This window comes from Copadichromis virginalis, linkage group LG13, assembly GCF_057382275.1.
Source record: "Copadichromis virginalis isolate Kocher_CV1m ecotype Utaka linkage group LG13, C_Virginalis_male_GT1.1, whole genome shotgun sequence".
In the NCBI taxonomy this organism is placed as follows: Eukaryota; Metazoa; Chordata; class Actinopteri; order Cichliformes; family Cichlidae; genus Copadichromis; species Copadichromis virginalis.
Window position 1 is genome coordinate 18,846,242 of NC_140630.1, and position 19,133 is coordinate 18,865,374.

A 19,133-nucleotide genomic window follows, 5' to 3' on the forward strand; every position below is an offset into this window, starting at 1 on the left:
AGGGCAAATTATGATCTGCAACTTTTTTCTTTCAAATGGAAAACCTAACACAAACAGCAGCCCGGTAATTACTGGTGTCTGGTCTTGCAAAACAATTCTAAAAGCACGTTAGGATTCACAAACAATTTGATGAGGAAAATTGCAACAATTTCCAAAGTGTAGACAAGTAAGAGAGGCAGGGCAAGAGATAAACAATTAAAGAGAAATAACAAATAACTAAAAACTGATTAGAAGTGTGAAATGCTTATATGTAACATCATATGAACATATAATCATACCAATATTATTGTGTGATAATTTTTCACATATTCTTCACATTGGCGCCGCCCACTCTTAACAGATTGTTATGTAAAAAATTCAAAACTTAGCATTAATAATAAAAGGAAGCTTGTCACATTAGAATTGGTTCATCCTGGAAGTATCCCAGATGGCCCGTTGATATTGTGCTGCTTATGTCACTTCTCAGCACAATACATACAGAATTTTCTTCCATTATTCATCTGGAGTGATTTCCTCCCATGTACTTTAAGACTGACTCATCTCTCACAAATAATATCTGACAGGCAGAAAGATGTCTGTGTTTCACTTCTTTAACTATTTGACCTTATTCAGAATTCACTGCACTGCCCTTACTCAACTAAAGGGCTAATGTGAATAAATCTCCCTTAGTGACAAACAACCCCTGCACACACACACACACACACACACACACACACACACACACACACACACACACACACACACACAGGAATTTCCAGTAATATGCCCAGTACACCCACAACTTGTGCTCACCCAAGCACAGGGACTGGAGATGAAACCATTAACTTTATATCCACTTTAATCACTTTTCCCACCTCTGAGAATGGGAGGAGAGGAGAAAGGAGAAGGATGGAGAGGAGGAGTGAAGAACAGAAGAGAGCAGAGTGAGTGGAAAAGCCTCATTACTGGTATGTGTCTCATTCATAAAAGTAGAGGGGGAGAAAAATAAAAAAGGGGAGTGAAAAGTGAATACATGAGAAAAAAAACTCATGTGTTTGTCTCATGTGCAGTAGATGCATCTTGAAAAGGAGGTCTGGCAACATTTCTGCTTTAATTTCTATGTAAACATCATCTCTAAAATGTGGATTTACAGGGAAAAACTCAGAAAGAAGCAGAAAGATGCCTGTCTGTCACTCATTTAACTATATGACCTTAAGCCAAATCAGTAGTGTTAGGCTTCCACCAAGGAGGACACTATAAACAAAAGCCATAATCATGTATTCAAAAATAATAAATAACACCATGCACACACATGTCCAAGTATTTGAGTAACAACTGAGTCACATTAAATGATATGCTCAGAGCAATGCTTATTAGACCTCTGTAACACACTCTCACATTCTGAAACAGCTGGTGTGCACCTCCCTCCTGAGTTTTTCTACTGAAAATTGAATTGCAAATTGTCCACTGGTTGATTAAAGGGGAAGGCAAAGTTTCTCCACAATGGCCTAGAGGCCCAAGGAGTTGCCAGACCTGCCAGTTCATAAGCTGCTGGTGCAACTGAATTATGAAAATAATTTCCAGTATCCACCCTCGATCTGTCCGAACCAGAAATGAGCAGCTTCTTCCTTTACCCATGCTCCACCTTTTCAACAATTTTAATTAAAAAAAAAAGGTCCAAGTTGTATGTCTGTCTGCTAACAGACTGACAGACAGACGATTGAAACATGACACACTTAACTCTACACTAACTGGATTTGAATTTTGGTAATGTATTATTATTACTGACTAGATTTCATGGGATATATTGAAACAAGTCATTGTTCTACAGCTCATTTATTTTTTAGACATAAGGTTATTCAAGTAGCCAAGTAGTGGCTATAAAATAATACAATTCAGTGTTTTCTTCCTCATATCCTCTAAGTCAGCAGCTTCAGGTTCCAAGGAATTAATTAAAATGGGAAGATCCAAGAATGATTGGAAAAAGTATTGCCCATATGCATATGTATTTTCTTTTATAAGTTACAGGCAGTGAACTTATTTTACAGACTTAGAGTGAACACACTACAGTAAACAGGATGACTGGCACATTAAAGGCTTGTAAGAACTATCCACTGAATATAAAGTTACAGCTTTAATCACCCCAAACTGTGCTTATCCTCCTAAGTGCGAGTCAGGACAGCCCCACCATCAGTAATGTCTCCTTTGATGCCAAAATCCAGCAGAGCGTCTTTTTGCCGTCAAAATCAGGCCCATATTTTAGCGCATGAATTCATTTGGGCCTCATTAATAATCATTGGCCTTCTTAATGACTTTTTGAGTTTGCAGCAAGTGTGTTCTCTACTTCTCCTTCAGTCACCCCGTTTTGGAAGCATCTTTTGGCTTGAAAGAAAAAATTAACTAGAGCGAGCAAATAAAGCATCCTTCAGACAGGCACTTCTCTACAACTCTCTACAAATATGATTTTTATTATGGCTTTTATTTAAACATGCAATATTAGATGCAAATGATTGTTATCATTAAGCAGTTCATTTCCTGCATTCAAGAGTTTTTGTTTGTTTTTAATGCAGCAGTTTGCGCCTTTCCCTCCATTAATTTAAGGTGGAAATGTTTCATATCAGAGGAAAAACAAGGAAAAGAAAACATCATGCAACACCTGACAGTTTTAAAATATATTTGAGTATCACTCTAAACAATTAAATAATCATACCACTATTAAACCCCTGCTTAGCCAGATCACATATGTACATTTTCTTTTCCTTTTTCACTTTTGTCCAGACTCGAAATAATTAAAATAATTTTACCAGACAGTCTAATACATTAGGTTACATCTGTGCCTTTATGAAGAATGGAAACCTGATAAATCAGTTCATTCGGTACATCAAATACTGAGCAAGCATTTTCAGCCAGCTCTTATATTCTCCACTTTATTTCAAGTCTTACTTTCACTGAAATGATCCTTTTATGCATTTTCTTCTCAGAGTGCACCTTAAGCTTTTTCAAATGGTCTAAAATTCATTAGTTAATTTAAAGGTCAGTAAATGTATCATATGAACATTAATATAGGTATTTAGACACTTTACTGTAACTTTCAGCAAGCTGACTATAGAGATCATGGCAGATGAATGTTTATAACTACTGAAAAATAATAAAGCAGCTTTCTAGGTGTTATACCGTATACAGCAGAATTCTTCTGGCAGGCTGTCAGAAGTGTAAACGCTAGTGTGACATCCCAATGTCAACTTAATAAGTTAAAACTTTTGATCATCATATCACAGCAAAAAGATGCCACTGTGAGGGATGGAGGGGCATGACTTTGACATCATAATATCTGCTTGTTCCAGCCATGTAGCTTCATCTTCTGCACTGCAATGTTCACTGCACGAAGAAAAGGGCTCAACAGGAGTTCAGAATCAGAATGAGAGAAACTTTATTAATCCCACAGGGAAATTGTGCATGGAAGAATCAAGAGGAGCCAACTGATCGATGCTGAGGTATTTTTTGTATAAATAGTTCCTGTTGGTGACAACAAAGGTTTTACTCAAAGAAAGAAGAAATGCTTTGTAACATGTTTACCATTTCAACCTGCAGGCTTTTACAGATATCACACTGTTTTGGTCGGCACTTGCTAATGGACTGCTTGGGATGCTTGAACTAAGCTGGTGATAAGGACATTAACAAAGTATCTATTAGAGTGATCTGAAAGAGCTTTGGATGGAGCTGAAAGGCAGAAGGATGCTTGATGTTTATTTCCCCCGATTTTGCAGGATGAAGGCTCCTGGGACACAGAGTGTGGGTGGCTGCCTGAACACCAACACACAAGAATATATTTACAATTAGGAAATGTATAAACATTCTCATTTGAATTCCTGCAGACAGGAGACTGGAGGCTTAAAGGTATCTGCTGCTTTGCAGGATAGTTTTTAGAATGGAACACTGATCATTTTTAGCTGGTGTGAGAGTTTGGGAATAACACTTCTTGTGCAGGGGGAGACTGTGTAGGAGAAAGAACTGCAGATGGAGCAGGCTAGAGTTTTATGATGAGCCAAACGTCTGCTAATTAGGGACAGGTCAGTCTCTGATTGGATTTTTCTATACATGACACAGAAGGATTTATGGGATTCATAAGTCAGAGAGTGGAGCCAAATAGGTGTAAGCTCATCTCTGCATTCCAGATAAACTTCACATAAGGTGTCTCTAAAGGCACCAAAGGTAACACTGAATTCTGCCAGAAGGTAGTTTTTAATATTTGGGGCTCTGTCTTTTATAACTTTCAGAATAATATCTACAGTCCATAAATCTTTTGATACCAGCTTTACAATTGCATAGCCGTATCTTCACCAGATTGAAAAATGCGCACAAAAAATTGGGGATAAGTATTAGTGTAATTATTATAATTTTTGAATGAGAAAGTCAGGCGTGGCATAGAAGTATTTGACGGTTGTGGAGGACATGTATGAGGATAACGAGACAGTGGTGAGGAATGCGGTAAGAGTGACAGATTGGTTCAACGTGAGGGTAGTATTACATCAGGGATCGGCTCTGAGCCCCTTCTTGTTGGCAATGGTGATGGACTGATTAACAGATGAGGCCGGGCAGGATTCTCCGTGGAGTATGACGTTCACAGACGACATTGTGATCGGTAGAGAGAGTGGAGGTGGAAGAGAGGCGTGAAGTGGAGATATGCTGTGGATATAAGAGGAATGAAAGCGAGAGAGAATGCATGTGTGTGAATGAGAGGGAGACAGGTGTAACAGTGAAGATGCAAGGTGTGGATATAGTGAAGGTAGATGATTGAGAGGTGAGCAGTGAAGGAGAGAGCCCGGGCAGGTTGAAGTGGGTGGAGACAAGTGTCAAGGGTGATTTGCGACAGAAGGATAGCAGCAAGAGTGACAGGGAAGCTTTACAAGATGGTATGAGACCTGCTATGATGCATGTCTGCACTGACAAAAAGACAGAAGGCAGAGCTGAAGATGCTAATATTTCTGTTGCGAGTGACAAGGACGGGCAGAATTAGAAATGAGTACATCAGAGGCGCAGCTCAGGTTGAGCAGTTTGGAGACAAATTTAGAGAGGCGAGGCAGAGATGGTTTAAAGGTTTGCTGGTAGATGTGCAGAGGAGGTACTGTATGTTGGACAAAGAAGATAGAGGGTTGAGGTTCTGATTTCCTCTTTCTTCATGAGATAATGTTGCTTGTTTTTGTCGTACCTCTTTCTTGCAGCTTTTGGGTAGGATGCTATCTGAATCACCAAGGTTCTGCTTAAACTCATTGATGTCAGCTTTGGTGTATTGCTCTTCCAAAAAGCTTCTGGTCTTATAATAGGTGGGAGCTGGAGGTTTGCCCATCTGTTTAATTCTTAGAGCAACCCTTGGGGGACTGAGGCTCAGTTTCAGGAGTGATGGCAAGTTCTTCCCTGACAATTGAAACTTTTTCACCCCAACACTAACCCGAAATAGAAAAATGAAAGTTATAGAAATCAACAAAGGAAGCTGGTAATGTCACACTAACCAAAAAGCCAAAAAAAAGATCTGAAGGACCAGAAAACTAAATCAAGAAATGACCTGAGAAACCAAGAAAGCTGAAAAGGACAGGAATGCACACCAATAACAGCACTGATATGTCAAGAGATGAGTGATGGGAAATTTGCAGTTCTTACAGACTGCCGTATTTGGAAGGCGTTTAGCTTAACTATTTGACTCGCAGGCAATTTTTCTTATATTGTAAAAAGGTAGAATTTGATAAAAGTCAGGAAGCTTTTTAGGAAAGAAACTTTTCTCACCTGTTTCTCTACCTTTCTTTAATATTTGAAATCATCATCACTCTTTGTCCTTCTCTCAGTCCTTTCTCCTGTTTACAGCATGAGGTTCAGGTCCAGCTTTTCTAATGTCAGGGACTGTTGCCCTGCTCCAGTCGGTAATGATCCCGTTGCTGTCACAACTGTCACTCCAGCAATCAATCAAACCTGCCTGTGTGTGAGTTTGCGTGCCTCTGTCTATGTGTGTGTTGATTAGTATACTCCATTAACTCTTATGAAATTCTGGCACCAGGCCACGGTGCCTGGGGAAAAGCACTTATGGAACGTCAGGTTGCTATGTGAGTAATCGGTTTACCAGTGCCAGAGGGAGATAGCAAGGGGAAAATAGGATTTTCAAGCCCCACAGTCAACAAGCAAATACCCGGAGCAAACAGTGTGCAATGGAGATGATTAAAGAAAATGGATTTTCAAGTATACAAATATGTTGTTAGTCCGCTTAAGTCTCCACCTTTGCAGGTTACATGTGCCTAGCTTTGTGTGTCTACCTGATAGTATAGGCCGGTTCAAGACACAGACATGGTTCTGTGAACATGAACATGAAAATCTCAGCTCAGCATTTTGCCCTTTCCTAACAACCTCCTCTCACACATGGCATACTTCCTGGAATGCTTTAGATTTTGTTTCCTCGCACATGTCACAGTATGCATATTTAACTCACTGAGATTTTTGGCTGACTTCAGCATCTCTCCTGGGATGAGATAAAGACCAAGCTGTCAAATAGTGTCCCCTCTGACAACCTGGCCCCAGGCTGACAGAGAAGATATGATAATGGTGGCCATTTTGGGGCCAGAGCAAGGGCAGCTTAGGTCTGGCAGGGAGCTAATGATGCTAGTTTAATGATTTCTGCTGTCAGATGACAACACCTTGCAATGTAACAAGCAGATACAAATTGGATTCTCGTCTCCTATAGCATTTCATCCACCTGCATCATTTATTCTTAATTTGTTTGTCCTGCCAGCACCGAATGTAAATTTCTGTTTTGATACAAGAATGAGTCATTTTCTTCTGGGATTTCAGGATCATTGAGTGTGTTTGCATTTGGTTTTTAATCCACCACGTGTAGTGTAGATTTTGCTGGTTTACAGTCTTTTTGTAGTTTATAACTTTACCATTAAATCTCAGAGATTGAATTAAAACCCCAAAAGACAAAAACAATATGTTTTTATTTAGAGTTTTCAGTAAATCTGTAAGAATTTTATTCAATATCTCAAGTCCATGAGTAACTCTCCTTCTGGTTTAGAACAGCAAAGCATGGAGCTTCTCATTGCTACCGAGCAAAGCAGCAGACAAGATGCTCCATTAAACTTGGCTTGATTGGGCTATCAGTTAGAGACTGTGTGCACCGAGAGACATTGAGTTTATTCTGACTGCTAGGCTAACTGACAGATATTGACCAGCTTTTTCCCACTGTGGTTCCTTCGTTTCCCACTATGTGTTGCTCTGCTTGAATGTGTGTGTGTGTGTGTGTGTGTGCGTGTGTGCGTGCGTGCGTGTGTGTGTGTGTGTTATTGACTACAGCCTGTCCAAAGTTCTGTCAAAACTAACTGATTGATTGTAAGACCAGCAGAATTATTCTCCCACACTACTATCCCTCAGGCCAAATAAATTAGTGTGTGTGTGTGTGTGTGTGTGTGTGTGTGTGTGTGTGTGTGTGTGTGTGTGTGTGTGTGTGTGTGTGTGTGTGCGCGTGTGTGTGCGCGTGTGTGTGCGCGTGTGTGTGTGTGTGTTTCATCTTTGTGGTGTGTGAGCATATGACCATTTGCTTTGACAAGCTTCCCCTAATCACCTCCACCGCTCTTCTTATCGCTCTGATTGTGCTGTCAATCACACCAACGTTGTTTCTCAAAAACTTCAGTAGGATATTTATCAGTAAAAGCTAAATTAGTTTTACTTAATTTTTCCTTGTTTGAGCCATCTCTGCTTTTCACTGACTGAAAACACACGCGCACCAGATCGGCAGATAATAATACGCATTCTCTTCTTTAAAATTCAATTTTGCACACATGCACCGTTTGAATTAGCCACCGGATTACTCTGAAGTTAAAAAAGGACATGGGGGAAGGCAGTGGCACACACCCACTCACTTCTCCAGACATCCTTTCCCCTGAAAGACTCGGTCACGGTTAACCTTCAGACATCCTCTACACAAATGTCTACAGCCTCACACACGCACAATATTCTCCTATCTTCCATCTGAGATGCGCAGGATCTAACATATACAATAGAGACCAAGGGCATAAGTAAAGGGTAGCAGTTCTAATCTAGATTATAATATACAGAATTGCATTGTTTGCTTATTCTGTACCTATACCGATGAGTAAGTTCCTGTCTAATAGAGAATGGCTGAGCTAATGGACAGAAAATAATTTTAATGCAGATCAGATGTCATGAGTGACACGACAGTGAGGCATGAGGGCGACACACAGTGAGTGACACAGGGTTCTGTCACACTCAGAGACACTTTCTGTCAGTCAATCTCTCCCTTGTTGATAAATATCCCTGACAAGGTAGCAGCATTGGACTGATTTGAAGGGGGGGAAACAACCCTCTGACTTCATACGCTGGATTAAATGTCTCTTTTCATGTTTTTTCCTCATTGTCCGTTAATTCCTTCATCCTTAGCCTGAGACGCGCATTGACCATTCCCATGCAAACGCTGCTCCTTCATTCAACCTTCCCATCTCCTGTTGCTTTGTTCTCCATCCTCTGAAGTCTTTTCCTCTCCTTTTCCCCCTGTAGGTATTTATAAATGAATGTGTTTACAGAGCAGAGGAGAAGGGGTTGGGGCGTGGAGGGGGAGGTGAACAGGGCTTATTTTAATTAACAATCGCCTGGCCCTCCGTAGATTTGGTCAAAGATTAAAACTCGTTAGGATTGATTCTTGCCTCCAGCCTTATTAAGCTATGGCCCCGCTGTGGCTTGACATAGTTGGAGAGGAGGGAAAGCAGGATCAGGGCTAGGGAAGGAGTTTGGTTTGACGATGGATAGTTGTAAAGCTGACAGACACGGGAAAGGCGAGCAACAGAAACTAAAAGATCATTTTAGAACGGATTATTTAGAAATAAAAATCATAAATTAGGATGATAACATTTCCATTGCAATACTCAAACATCTAATTTACTTTTCATTAAAAAGCACAAATTTGAATGTCAAAAAGAACTCATGTCTCAGGTGGGCATTTTTCATATTACTAGACAAAAGCGATTGTTAGGAAATGTGCATTAGCAGGATTTGATTGGCAGAATAAGCTTTTATAATAGGGCAACCAATGCCTACAGAGTGCCGAAGAGCACTGCTTGAATTTGCCTGGCAAATGCATTACTGTCTGAAAACGAATTCATCATCTTGCACTTTGCTTCTGTCCTTCCCTTGCCACTTTCCTTCCTTCCCAGCTTTCATTATCACATCCTTCTCTCCTTCCCTCAGCAATGTAACCAGTGTGACAGATAAGCCCTAAGTGAACCACTCTGAGCATTTCTTTATGTAAGCATACGGCCAACTCACGTTGGCAATTCTGGCAATTCCACGAGGAACCTGGGCTGAGGAACGAGGGTGAGATCCCAAAAAAAGACAACTAGTGTCACACATTTCCTGGCACATCAGATGACACATTAAATCAAGGCTTTTAATTAGTGCCACTGGCCATTACAGTTCTAGCTGCAGCAAAAGCCGCCATGCCTAGAAGGTGACTCTAGGCTAAACTCCCTTTGACAAGCTCAATTATGAAGGCAGTCTATCCCCTGAAATCAGTTTGGTCTGACAGTTGTAAATTATGATTTTCACCATGGGGGCTTTGGCTCCGTCAGGACTCTGAGTTATGTGTCATGAGGCTTCCAAACCATCTAATAACTTTGATGTCAAAACCTCTACCCTCTCTCACGGCTATCTTTCTTGATCCGAACAAAGTCCATCGTGACTTTAAGCCTGGCACGGCTCTCAGTGCTGTGCTATTAACATCACTTATTACAAACAGTGTGTGTGTGTGTGTGTGTGTGTGTGTGTGTGTGTGTGTGTGTGTGTGTTTGTAATAAATAATCTGTCCAAATTAAGTGTGCAATTTGTAAGACTGTGACTTTAAAAGGTTAAAGAATTAAACACTTCGAAATTGAACTATTATCAGCAGAATATTAGCAGATAATTTATGTAAAAACAAGATACACTAATCATGCGAAACATTATGATCACCTGACTAATATTGTGTCGGCCCAAAAGAACAAACAACTGCGATGCACTGTATATTCTAATACCTTTCTTTCAGAACCAGCATCAACCTTTTTCAGCAATTTGATGTACGTCCACATCTGTTGGATCAGACAACATGGGCCAGCCTTCGCCACCCACGCCACCGCCCCCTGTTGTACTTCACTGTTCCATCCTTGGACTACTTTGTTACATTCTGACCACTGTAAATGTTCATTTGCTCTCTAATATATCCCACCCACCAACAGGTGCCATGACGGAGAGGTAATTAGTGTTTATCTCTTCACCTGTCAGTGTTCATAATGTTACAGTATGACTGATTTGTGTATATGTGTACTCTGCTGCTCAGAAATCTACTGAAGAGAGTCAGTGTAGCGTCAAGTTAATCCCAGTCAGAAATGAGAATAAGAAGAAGCAGCGCAGCCTGCTTTGAGATCTTTTCTACAGTCTGTTATTCTGACCACTAGTCAGTCATGGTGAAAGACTGGCGGTACACTGTAAAAACTGTGACTAGAGGTTACTTAAAAAAGTTATGGCAACAAAGTGACACTTGAAATAATTAAGTAGATTTTAATTTCAAAAGATTTATGTAAAATGTAGAGAAAATGTTAATTAAATTCAAATAGAAAACAAAAGTAGATATTAATAGAATTAAACTGTAAATATGTGTTGGATTTAGGGTCAAAATCTCAAACTGAAGGTTGAAATTGCCCAACTTTACCAAAAAAAATAATTGATATGAAATAAGTCTCTGAGAAAAATTACTTTGAATTTACTAACTATCTGGCAAAGGTTTAGTAAAAACTTCCTAAAATATCCATTACAAAGAAATGAAATCTTCTTGTTTTTTCAGTAAAACTCAAATTGGATTCAATAATTTTCCAAATAAACCTTAAAAATAATGACTGAATAATAAGAGAAAATGAAATGAATTTTACTTATTTTCTGAGTAAAATGAATCAATTTCACAAAGAAAACATCAAAACAGTAATTTGTTTTATTGTGGAAAATAAAACACAGTAATTTATAATATAACATTTTTCTGCTCGTATACACTGAATTCTCATCAACAATCTCCTGATCTCCTAAATACATTCATTCCTCTGCTGTAAATTTGTTTTAGTGTCATAAACAGTTTATCACACAGCTTTGTGTACAGAGCAACAGCAACATAAACTGCATGAATGTAAACCAGTTTTGTAAAAAAGAAATTAATCTTTAGACTGTAATATCAACATGAACCTGAAATTTGAATATCCTTTACCGTTTCCTTTATCTCTGTTACTTATTTATGATTGACAAACAAAAACTTTAGTTTGTCAATCTTATGTTAAATTGAATCACTCAATATAACTGTAGAACAAAGGTTTTTCACTCATGTACATGGAATATCAATAATGTAAATCAACCTTTTATCCCAATTTGGATGTTTAACCTGAGAAAATCTAAGACACATGTAAGAGGAAGTAACATTTCTACAGCTACAGGACTGCACTTCTGTTAAATTTTAAAGTTGTTTTAAACCAATGTTTTATAGTAACATACACTATAAACAAAGAAAAGCTTCACTAGTGATTCCTCCAATTTGCTGCCTTTCAAACAGAATATTCCTAAGAAACTTGTAGGTAATAAAAAACAAAATTAAAATGAAGAGCACAAATACAGCCTGACACATTGCAGGTCATTTGGGTAAGATATGAATAAGATGAAATTAACTTAAAAACTGAAAAGATAGCTGCATCTAACAAAGACAAACCAAAGGTTTTCAGTGAGCTTACTTCCCTTTCATTCTTTCAGAGTCCTCGTTTAAGCCAATAACTTGTTCTTGAGGCTGTTCACTTTTGGTGAGAGCTTAGCACAATCCAGTTCAAGGAAAAGTTTCTGGAATACTTCCAAGGTGTATTTTAGCTCTTTGGGATAGGCAAGATCGACTGCATATGTCAATCCAACCAGCATTGCGCATGCTCTTGGAAAATTGCCCAGAGCAGGCATAACTCTCACACCCTCCAGCACAATGCCAATGTCATCCTCCTCAGATCCAACAGCCTTGATTTTGTAGATTTTCATCCTCTGTTCAGAAAGATCTTGTGACACACCATCCTCATCAGCATCCTGAAACAACAAACACATGGGTTTTCTGACTGTAGTTGCACACATGAAATATTTCCTGGACACATCCTGTAGCTGAATGACAAATAAAACATGATAATGCCTCAAATTATTTGAAACTTGACAAACACATATGAATAACAAAAACAGAATAATGTTTCTACTTCAACACTTACACTGTACTCTTTGATCAGTTGATCAATGGACTCCCCAAGGTACACCATCAAGCACTGAATAACCAGATTTCTGGTTATGTTATTGCTAGGATTGCTTGGTGACTGAAAATGAGCAAGAATTCCAAAAATTACCATCAGATAAGTGACCATTTATTAAGACAAAACTGTGAGAATTGGCAGTATTAAAAAAAACTGTTAAATATCAAATTATCATCACATGGAGCATTATGTGCGATAATTAGCTGATGTTAATGCACATGCCTGGGTGCTGACAGTCAACACAAAGGTATTGTCAACATGCTTGACAGGTTCAATCTTTAAATGTGTCGTTTTAGTAAATTACATTAATTTAGTCATTTAGTTTTTTTATCTAATTTAGTTTATGTTCGTCAGAAAGGGTTTTTCCTTCTTGGGACAAAACAAAAACCCAGCAATACCTGTACTTGTGTTTTTTTGTTTGTTTTTTGTTTGTTTGTTTTTACTAAGAATAGACATGTATTTAAAATACAATTAAAACATGAAACCCATAATTGTGTTGTTAATTATATCAGTGACGTCCTGGCGTCCTCTTGCACTGACAAAAACATGCAAACAAATTAGTGGAGCTGTGCACCATGCAAATGAAATTTGACAAAAAAATTCTTTAAATAAAATTCCAAGCTGAAATGTCTGTGGAAAATACCTTGGCTATGATAGCCTGCAACTTCAATCCCATGCTGATCAGGTGAATTTAAGTTGAGGGATCTTCCATTACCTGAAAGGAAAGCAACATTATCATTTTTGACGTTTAGTCAGCTGTGTAAAAACCAAGGAGGAACCCACCCGGGGGATTAATAAAGTTTTATTTTATCTAATCTAATCTAATAACTTTAATCTCAGCCAAACCGATTTACTCACGAACAAATAAAACACTGAAAAAAACCAAACAATAACATTTTTAGGTTGTCTAAGTGACTTATACATTACGTTTAAACTGAGTAGCGAAACCCCGCGGTGATCTGAAAATGATGTGCCGGGAGTTGTGCCGTTCTCAGCGGCTTCAGTGACCCTCGAGCTCCCGGCTTGCTATCGAGCTGGTGGGTAGCAGATGCTCCGAAAACGTCGAAGCACTTTTGCAAACATGCGATATCTTGATAAACCGAGCAGATATTTGATGTTTACACAGCTACTTTCGCGCCTGAAAATATGTTAAAAGTTTATTTTGTGACCCAGAAAGATTACTAAGAGTAATTTTAAAACTTAGTAGCGGCCGCCATTATTGGAAACTGGAGTTCGAAAAACTGACTGTGGCTGACAAAATCACTCACAACTGACCGCAAAACCTTTTCATGAACTTTTAAACGTGGATGAAAGACGTTAAAACTCATCGGAATATACCGTTGATATTTTTTAATACGGTAAAACATGTGGTTAGTTAAAGCTGTTCAGTAACACAGTCGTGAAGGCTTGGAAAGTGACCTTGTGCTAGCAGTCCACTAACTGCCATTTGTGTAAAAATACGATACTATCATTACAGTGATGATTATTAATAAAATTTCGACGTATCATACTGTTTAAAACCTTTACTCAAAACCGATATACGTTATTGTTTAAACCGTGTCTTATATTTGAACAAATTAAGAAGTCTTACCTCTGACAAAATGGAGACGTCCACTCATGAAGCGCGTGTGTCCTGCACGTGGCACAAAGGATTATGGGCGGAAGTGTACAATGATTAAAATGAAAATGCTTTCATCAGTTAAATCTATTAGATTTCTTAAATTTTTTTAGTACTCAAACATTTTTTTTAAATCTACTCAACAAACCATTGCTGAATTTACCCCAAACAAAACTGTGTAAATTTAAATAACTGAACATCTCAAAATTGTTGAATTTTGCTTAGATTTGATTAAAACTACTCATACACGTTTTTACTGAGTAATAATTACTATTACTCTCCTATTAGATTCTAATTAACCCCAATCACAGTTTTTACAGTGTATATGACTGGAAGGTAACAGTAAAGGCAGGCAACAAACACTGGGCAGCAGGCTGAGTGAGACAGAAGATCAGTTTGCTGCAGTTACTGTACGTTTTCTTTTAAACTCCAAGGGAGTGACCCCTTTCCTGGTAACTCCCTGCAACCACCTGAGACTGTGCCAGTTGTTTTGACGTCCATAAGCTATAAATTAATTAAAGAAAAAAGGATCCTAACCCTGCTGTCTGCTATTGACCTGTTCTACAGTAATATATTCTACATATTGCACCTTCAGTAAAAGGCTAAAAATTGCTCCTTGTGGCAAGCTAAGCTGGTGTATTTAAAATGAATAGTTCCCTTTTGTCCCTTTTGTAAGTGTGTGTACATTTTCCTTTATACGCGTGTGTCAGTAAACCTTCCATTTTGTGCTGACTGTTGAAAGGTGGGCTATCGGCTCAGATGCCTAACAATGGAAGATGATGTTTTTCTGACATGTCTATCACGTGTTTTACATCCTCTGAACACAAGCACATGCATACACAATATTTTCTATCTGTAGCTGTCATTCAGGAAAAACAAATTCCATCACTTCTTGAGCCCTTCATAAAGATTTTTAGACCTCCACATGCAATATTTGATCCCTTAAAAGTGTGAGTGGATGTGGCAGATGATCCAAGCATGAAGACAGAAGGCATGGAAGAGGATGAAGGAGGAGCAAAAACTAAACATTTTGCTAAAATTTTTTAATACATGACATTTACCAACCTTGTCTTCCACTTCAGCGCAATGACTCGCACGCACTTACTCTATCATATCACTAGCTTTTTGATAGTATTCTGGATTTGGGAGAGAGCCAAGGGAAGCTTTATTAAGTTGAGATAATAGCAATGTGCATATGCGAAGACATTGTATGTCTGTGTGTGTCTGTAGTTGATATGATTCCTCTTGAGTGTGGATTGTGAGGTGGAAGAGGAGATTACTGCACCACGCTTCTATAATTACCTCTCATCTCTCAGCCAGTGCTCTTACACACAACGGGGAATGCCAGGCTACCGCACACTCCAACACATGCACACACGCAGTGGGGTGCACTTCTGTACAATGTTGCAGGCTGAGAGGGAGTTATTTCTAGAGGGCTACATTTCACTCAAATTGTGATTGGAGACCGCCCACACTGCCTTTAAGCAACACAGGTCAGCTTCGCTCCGAGCACGCAAACACACACAGAGACGCACACACACTCATCCCGCTGAATCCCGTTCACCAGCTACTGGTAAGTAAGAAGAATGACTCACCTGTAACCGTCCTTCCCACACACACACACACAAAACACCTAAGAACCCATTTTCACAAGTCATGCACACACATCACACTGTAGACTTTTTCTGCTTGGTCCCAATAATGAAGAAAAGTCTCCTATCATCTGTTCTGTCTCTGCTGCACAAACTCATGTGCACTTTGGGCCACTTTGTGGTCTTCTGCTTCAATAATATAGAGAAGAAAATGCCATAAACTAAAGATGTAATGAATACAGCATACAAGTTGCTTCACATTTTCTTGGCAGGAGCCTGCCTTAATCACCATGCAAACTATCAGGACTAAGTATGACTTAAAGTTGACAGCGACTTGCAAAGATGAATTAACCATGCTATTCACAGCTTTGAAAAAGCCGTTAATAACTATGCCAGAAGTAAATTGCTCCAGCACAGTGAATGACTTAGTGCCGCTCTCTCGCCGCCTTTGCTCAACTATTAAAATAGCAATATGACTTCTTGTGGACAGTCAGACACAGGGGGGCAGTTCAGCAAGCTGAAGTGAAAAGAGAGAAGGGGATAAAATGATGTTTCTGATAGCTTAGATTAACATTACAGAGAGTTTTGTGTCCTGCTCTGTTACATTTCTAATCTAATCCTTATCTACATCAAACTCACATATGAAAATTCAAGGAAAAACAAGAAGAAGAACGAAATGCGGAACGAAAGAGGAGAAAAATAAGAAAGCTTATGGGTGTTTTTAAATTCAGCAGGAAAAAAAATAGTTGCTTTGAACTTTCAACAATGGGCAATAGAAAAAGTGTAGCTGCTGCTTCTTAGATCGCCCACGCATACTGTACATACCTGCACACAAAATATTCACAGCACGCACACTGTTGCAGACACTAACATCAGGGCCGCAGCAATCTTTTCCTAATTTAGGATGCATTAAAAATGTGACAAAGCATTGCTTAGCTGCTAATGCGTGGAAGAGTGCAAACGAGATTAAAGTGTCGCCTTCGAGCCTGAGGCATACAGCTGTCTGGACTGGACAGGGACAACTTCCCTTCGCAGGCCTGAGATGTGTTCAGGCATGAATGCGAGCAATTTATTTAGGCAGCTGGCACTTAATAAGCAAAACGGTGCACACATAAGCAGGGGGATGCTGTGAACACGCTGACTATAATGTGACAACTGACGGCAACAGAACATCTCGAGGGAGTGTTTAGCTCTCAATGGGCACACACACACAAAGCATAGTATGCACAAAGTATGCACAGGGATGCTCGCTTGACACTCGATAAATTGGTTCATTATATCGCTGTAACACTAATGTGTGCCGAGTCTCATCTGTGCTGACAAAGTGCTACGAAAGGTGCTGTCTCTAGCTCACACGCATACATGCACACACAACAGTTTCGTTTCACTGTAGCTGGCACTATTGGACCAAGTTTATATTGATATTAGCCGCACTTGATAAAATATCACTCTCCTATTTTATTTCATTTTTTCAAAAGGTCCAAACTTGAACACAATAAGAGCACCGAGACATGACAGGTTCCCGTCTAAAGTGATAAAACGTCAAAAAGAGAGAAATGTGTTGGAACTTCATAATCTGGCAACTGGCTCCGGTCAGCCAAGTGATATATACCCGCAGCGCTTTTAGCACCAGTGGACACAGTTAGAGTAAGGTGGTCCCCCCCATCGCTGAGCCAAGCCAGCAAAATCACACAGTTGATCACACTTAACATTCTTGCAGAAACAGTCCATCACTCGCCTACAATACGCACCACATTACGCAACTACAGCAACATGCAACACTGATACATTTAATGCTTTTTTGTCTTTTCAATGCACTGTTTCAACTTGTCCATCCTCTAACTCTTTTAGCTGACAAGCAAAAAACAATAAAACTATTTTAAAGTACTGATAAAAACAGTGAAGCTCGTTGTCAAAGTATGAAAAATGTGATTTATGCCCCTCCATTAAAACGTTTCTTTTTTTCCCCCCCAAAAGGCAAAAGACATAAATTAGCAATTTTTTGAAGCATTTTTTTTTTTGAACAGTCTGGTGAACGGCGGACAGGTTGTAACATTTCAAAAGCACCTGAAGTTCGTGTTTTTTCCACAAAATATTGACCTGAAGCAAATCATTCAGCAACCACCGGTGTTACAGAAGCTCACTCACCCGTTAGCTGGTCATAGGATCCGTCCAGTTCTCTGGAGTCCGACAAGCTTTGGTCACGGTTTTTCGCCTTCATATTCCCTGTGTGCGCCGGAATGTGGAACTGTGGGAAACAGCTGATAATGTGTTGGCGATTCTCGCGAAAATAATTGTGGTTTGTTTTTCGCCTTCACTGAGGATGGCTACAAGTATAATGACATTAACAAGTCATATTTGCTTCGTCATGAAGGAAAAGGAGAGAGCCACGCGTGTGCCGTTTCTGTGTGCGCTCTCGGCATCCAGAAGCTGAGTGAACCAAGAGCGCTCCTGGTCGCTACTTTCGCTTGGGCTGGCACGCGCGCGCACACACTTGACTGTGAACATGCGCACACGCAAACAGAAAGAGAAAAGAAAATTCAGAAAGATAAGATTTGACGGGAGGTCTTAAAACATGTAAAAGGTGAATAAAGTGTGAATATGAAAATACGGTGAATCCAGTTTCCCCCGTCTCCCAGCATTAGAGCCCTTTTGGCTTCATTCATGCAGCATGTCAGTGAGTTGGTCCTCTGCCTGAGTCTTTACCATTAATATCACCATCACATCCTCTTCAAATGTTCTCCAGAGCCAGAGCCAGGTCGGATGTGTACAGAGACATCAGCAGGAGCAACAAGGAGTTCAGCGCTGCTGCCAGGCAGAGGTTCTGACTATATCTGATCTATAAATACTCACTGGCACTGGGAAGTCTTGTGTCTATGCTTTTTCTTCCTCACTTCTCTCCTTTTCAGTGTCTTTGCCTCATTTTGCCTCACTCCTGCTCACTTACCACAATATGACATTTGGTCACAATCTGTCAAGCAATCTGTCTTTGATGCCAGAGTTTTCTACATTATATCAGGGGTTGCATCAATGATGATCTGTATCCTTCTAACCATGCTCCATGCATGAACAGTTGCAGCATCATCCTGTGTCACCTACTCTGCATTTGAGGCGATTTAGATGTTTCTTCCACTTGCACAAAAGAGCGCTGTTAACTGCAGTGACCTAGGTGCTACAGACCCCATTCACTATTATGTTTGCTCATCCAGCCTGCTCTCAGGGGAAATCCTTTGACATGTCAATTAGAAAAGTGTCACTGAAAGGTTGTTTGCATGACTTCAGCTTCATTTGGGCTGTCTTAAGTGTTCTGTCTGCAACTGAATATACACATTATGTGTGCATTTATCCCACGCAGTGTGCACATTGTGTCTGCAAGCAAATTGTTAGGGCATGTACCTCTGCACTTGTCTCATATGTAGTGTAACGTGACGGTTATGTAGAGGAGTGCTGCTGATGACAGCTTGCTTCTGTAAGAGATGATTTGGTTCCACATTAATTTTGAGTTAAGTAAAGTCTTTGCTATAATTTATTCTTGTTGAACTGCTCTTAAAAGTTAGTGATTTTGTTCAGCCATTCACTTCAGAAAGCGAATTTAAGAAAGTG

At 39.5% G+C, this 19,133-nt stretch overlaps 1 protein-coding gene across 1 annotated transcript in view; it reads right to left on the bottom strand.

Moving 5' to 3' along the window:
• LOC146695529 (A-type potassium channel modulatory protein KCNIP2) overlaps positions 1-17,927 on the bottom strand; it is a 126,894-nt gene extending 108,967 nt beyond the window's left edge. The window contains exon 1 of the mRNA XM_085477754.1: positions 17,679-17,927. Coding sequence (XP_085333880.1) covers positions 17,679-17,751 — 73 coding nt within the window. The 5' untranslated portion in view covers positions 17,752-17,927. The remainder of the gene's footprint in view (positions 1-17,678) is intronic.
• Positions 17,928-19,133: the final 1,206 nt, after the last annotated feature.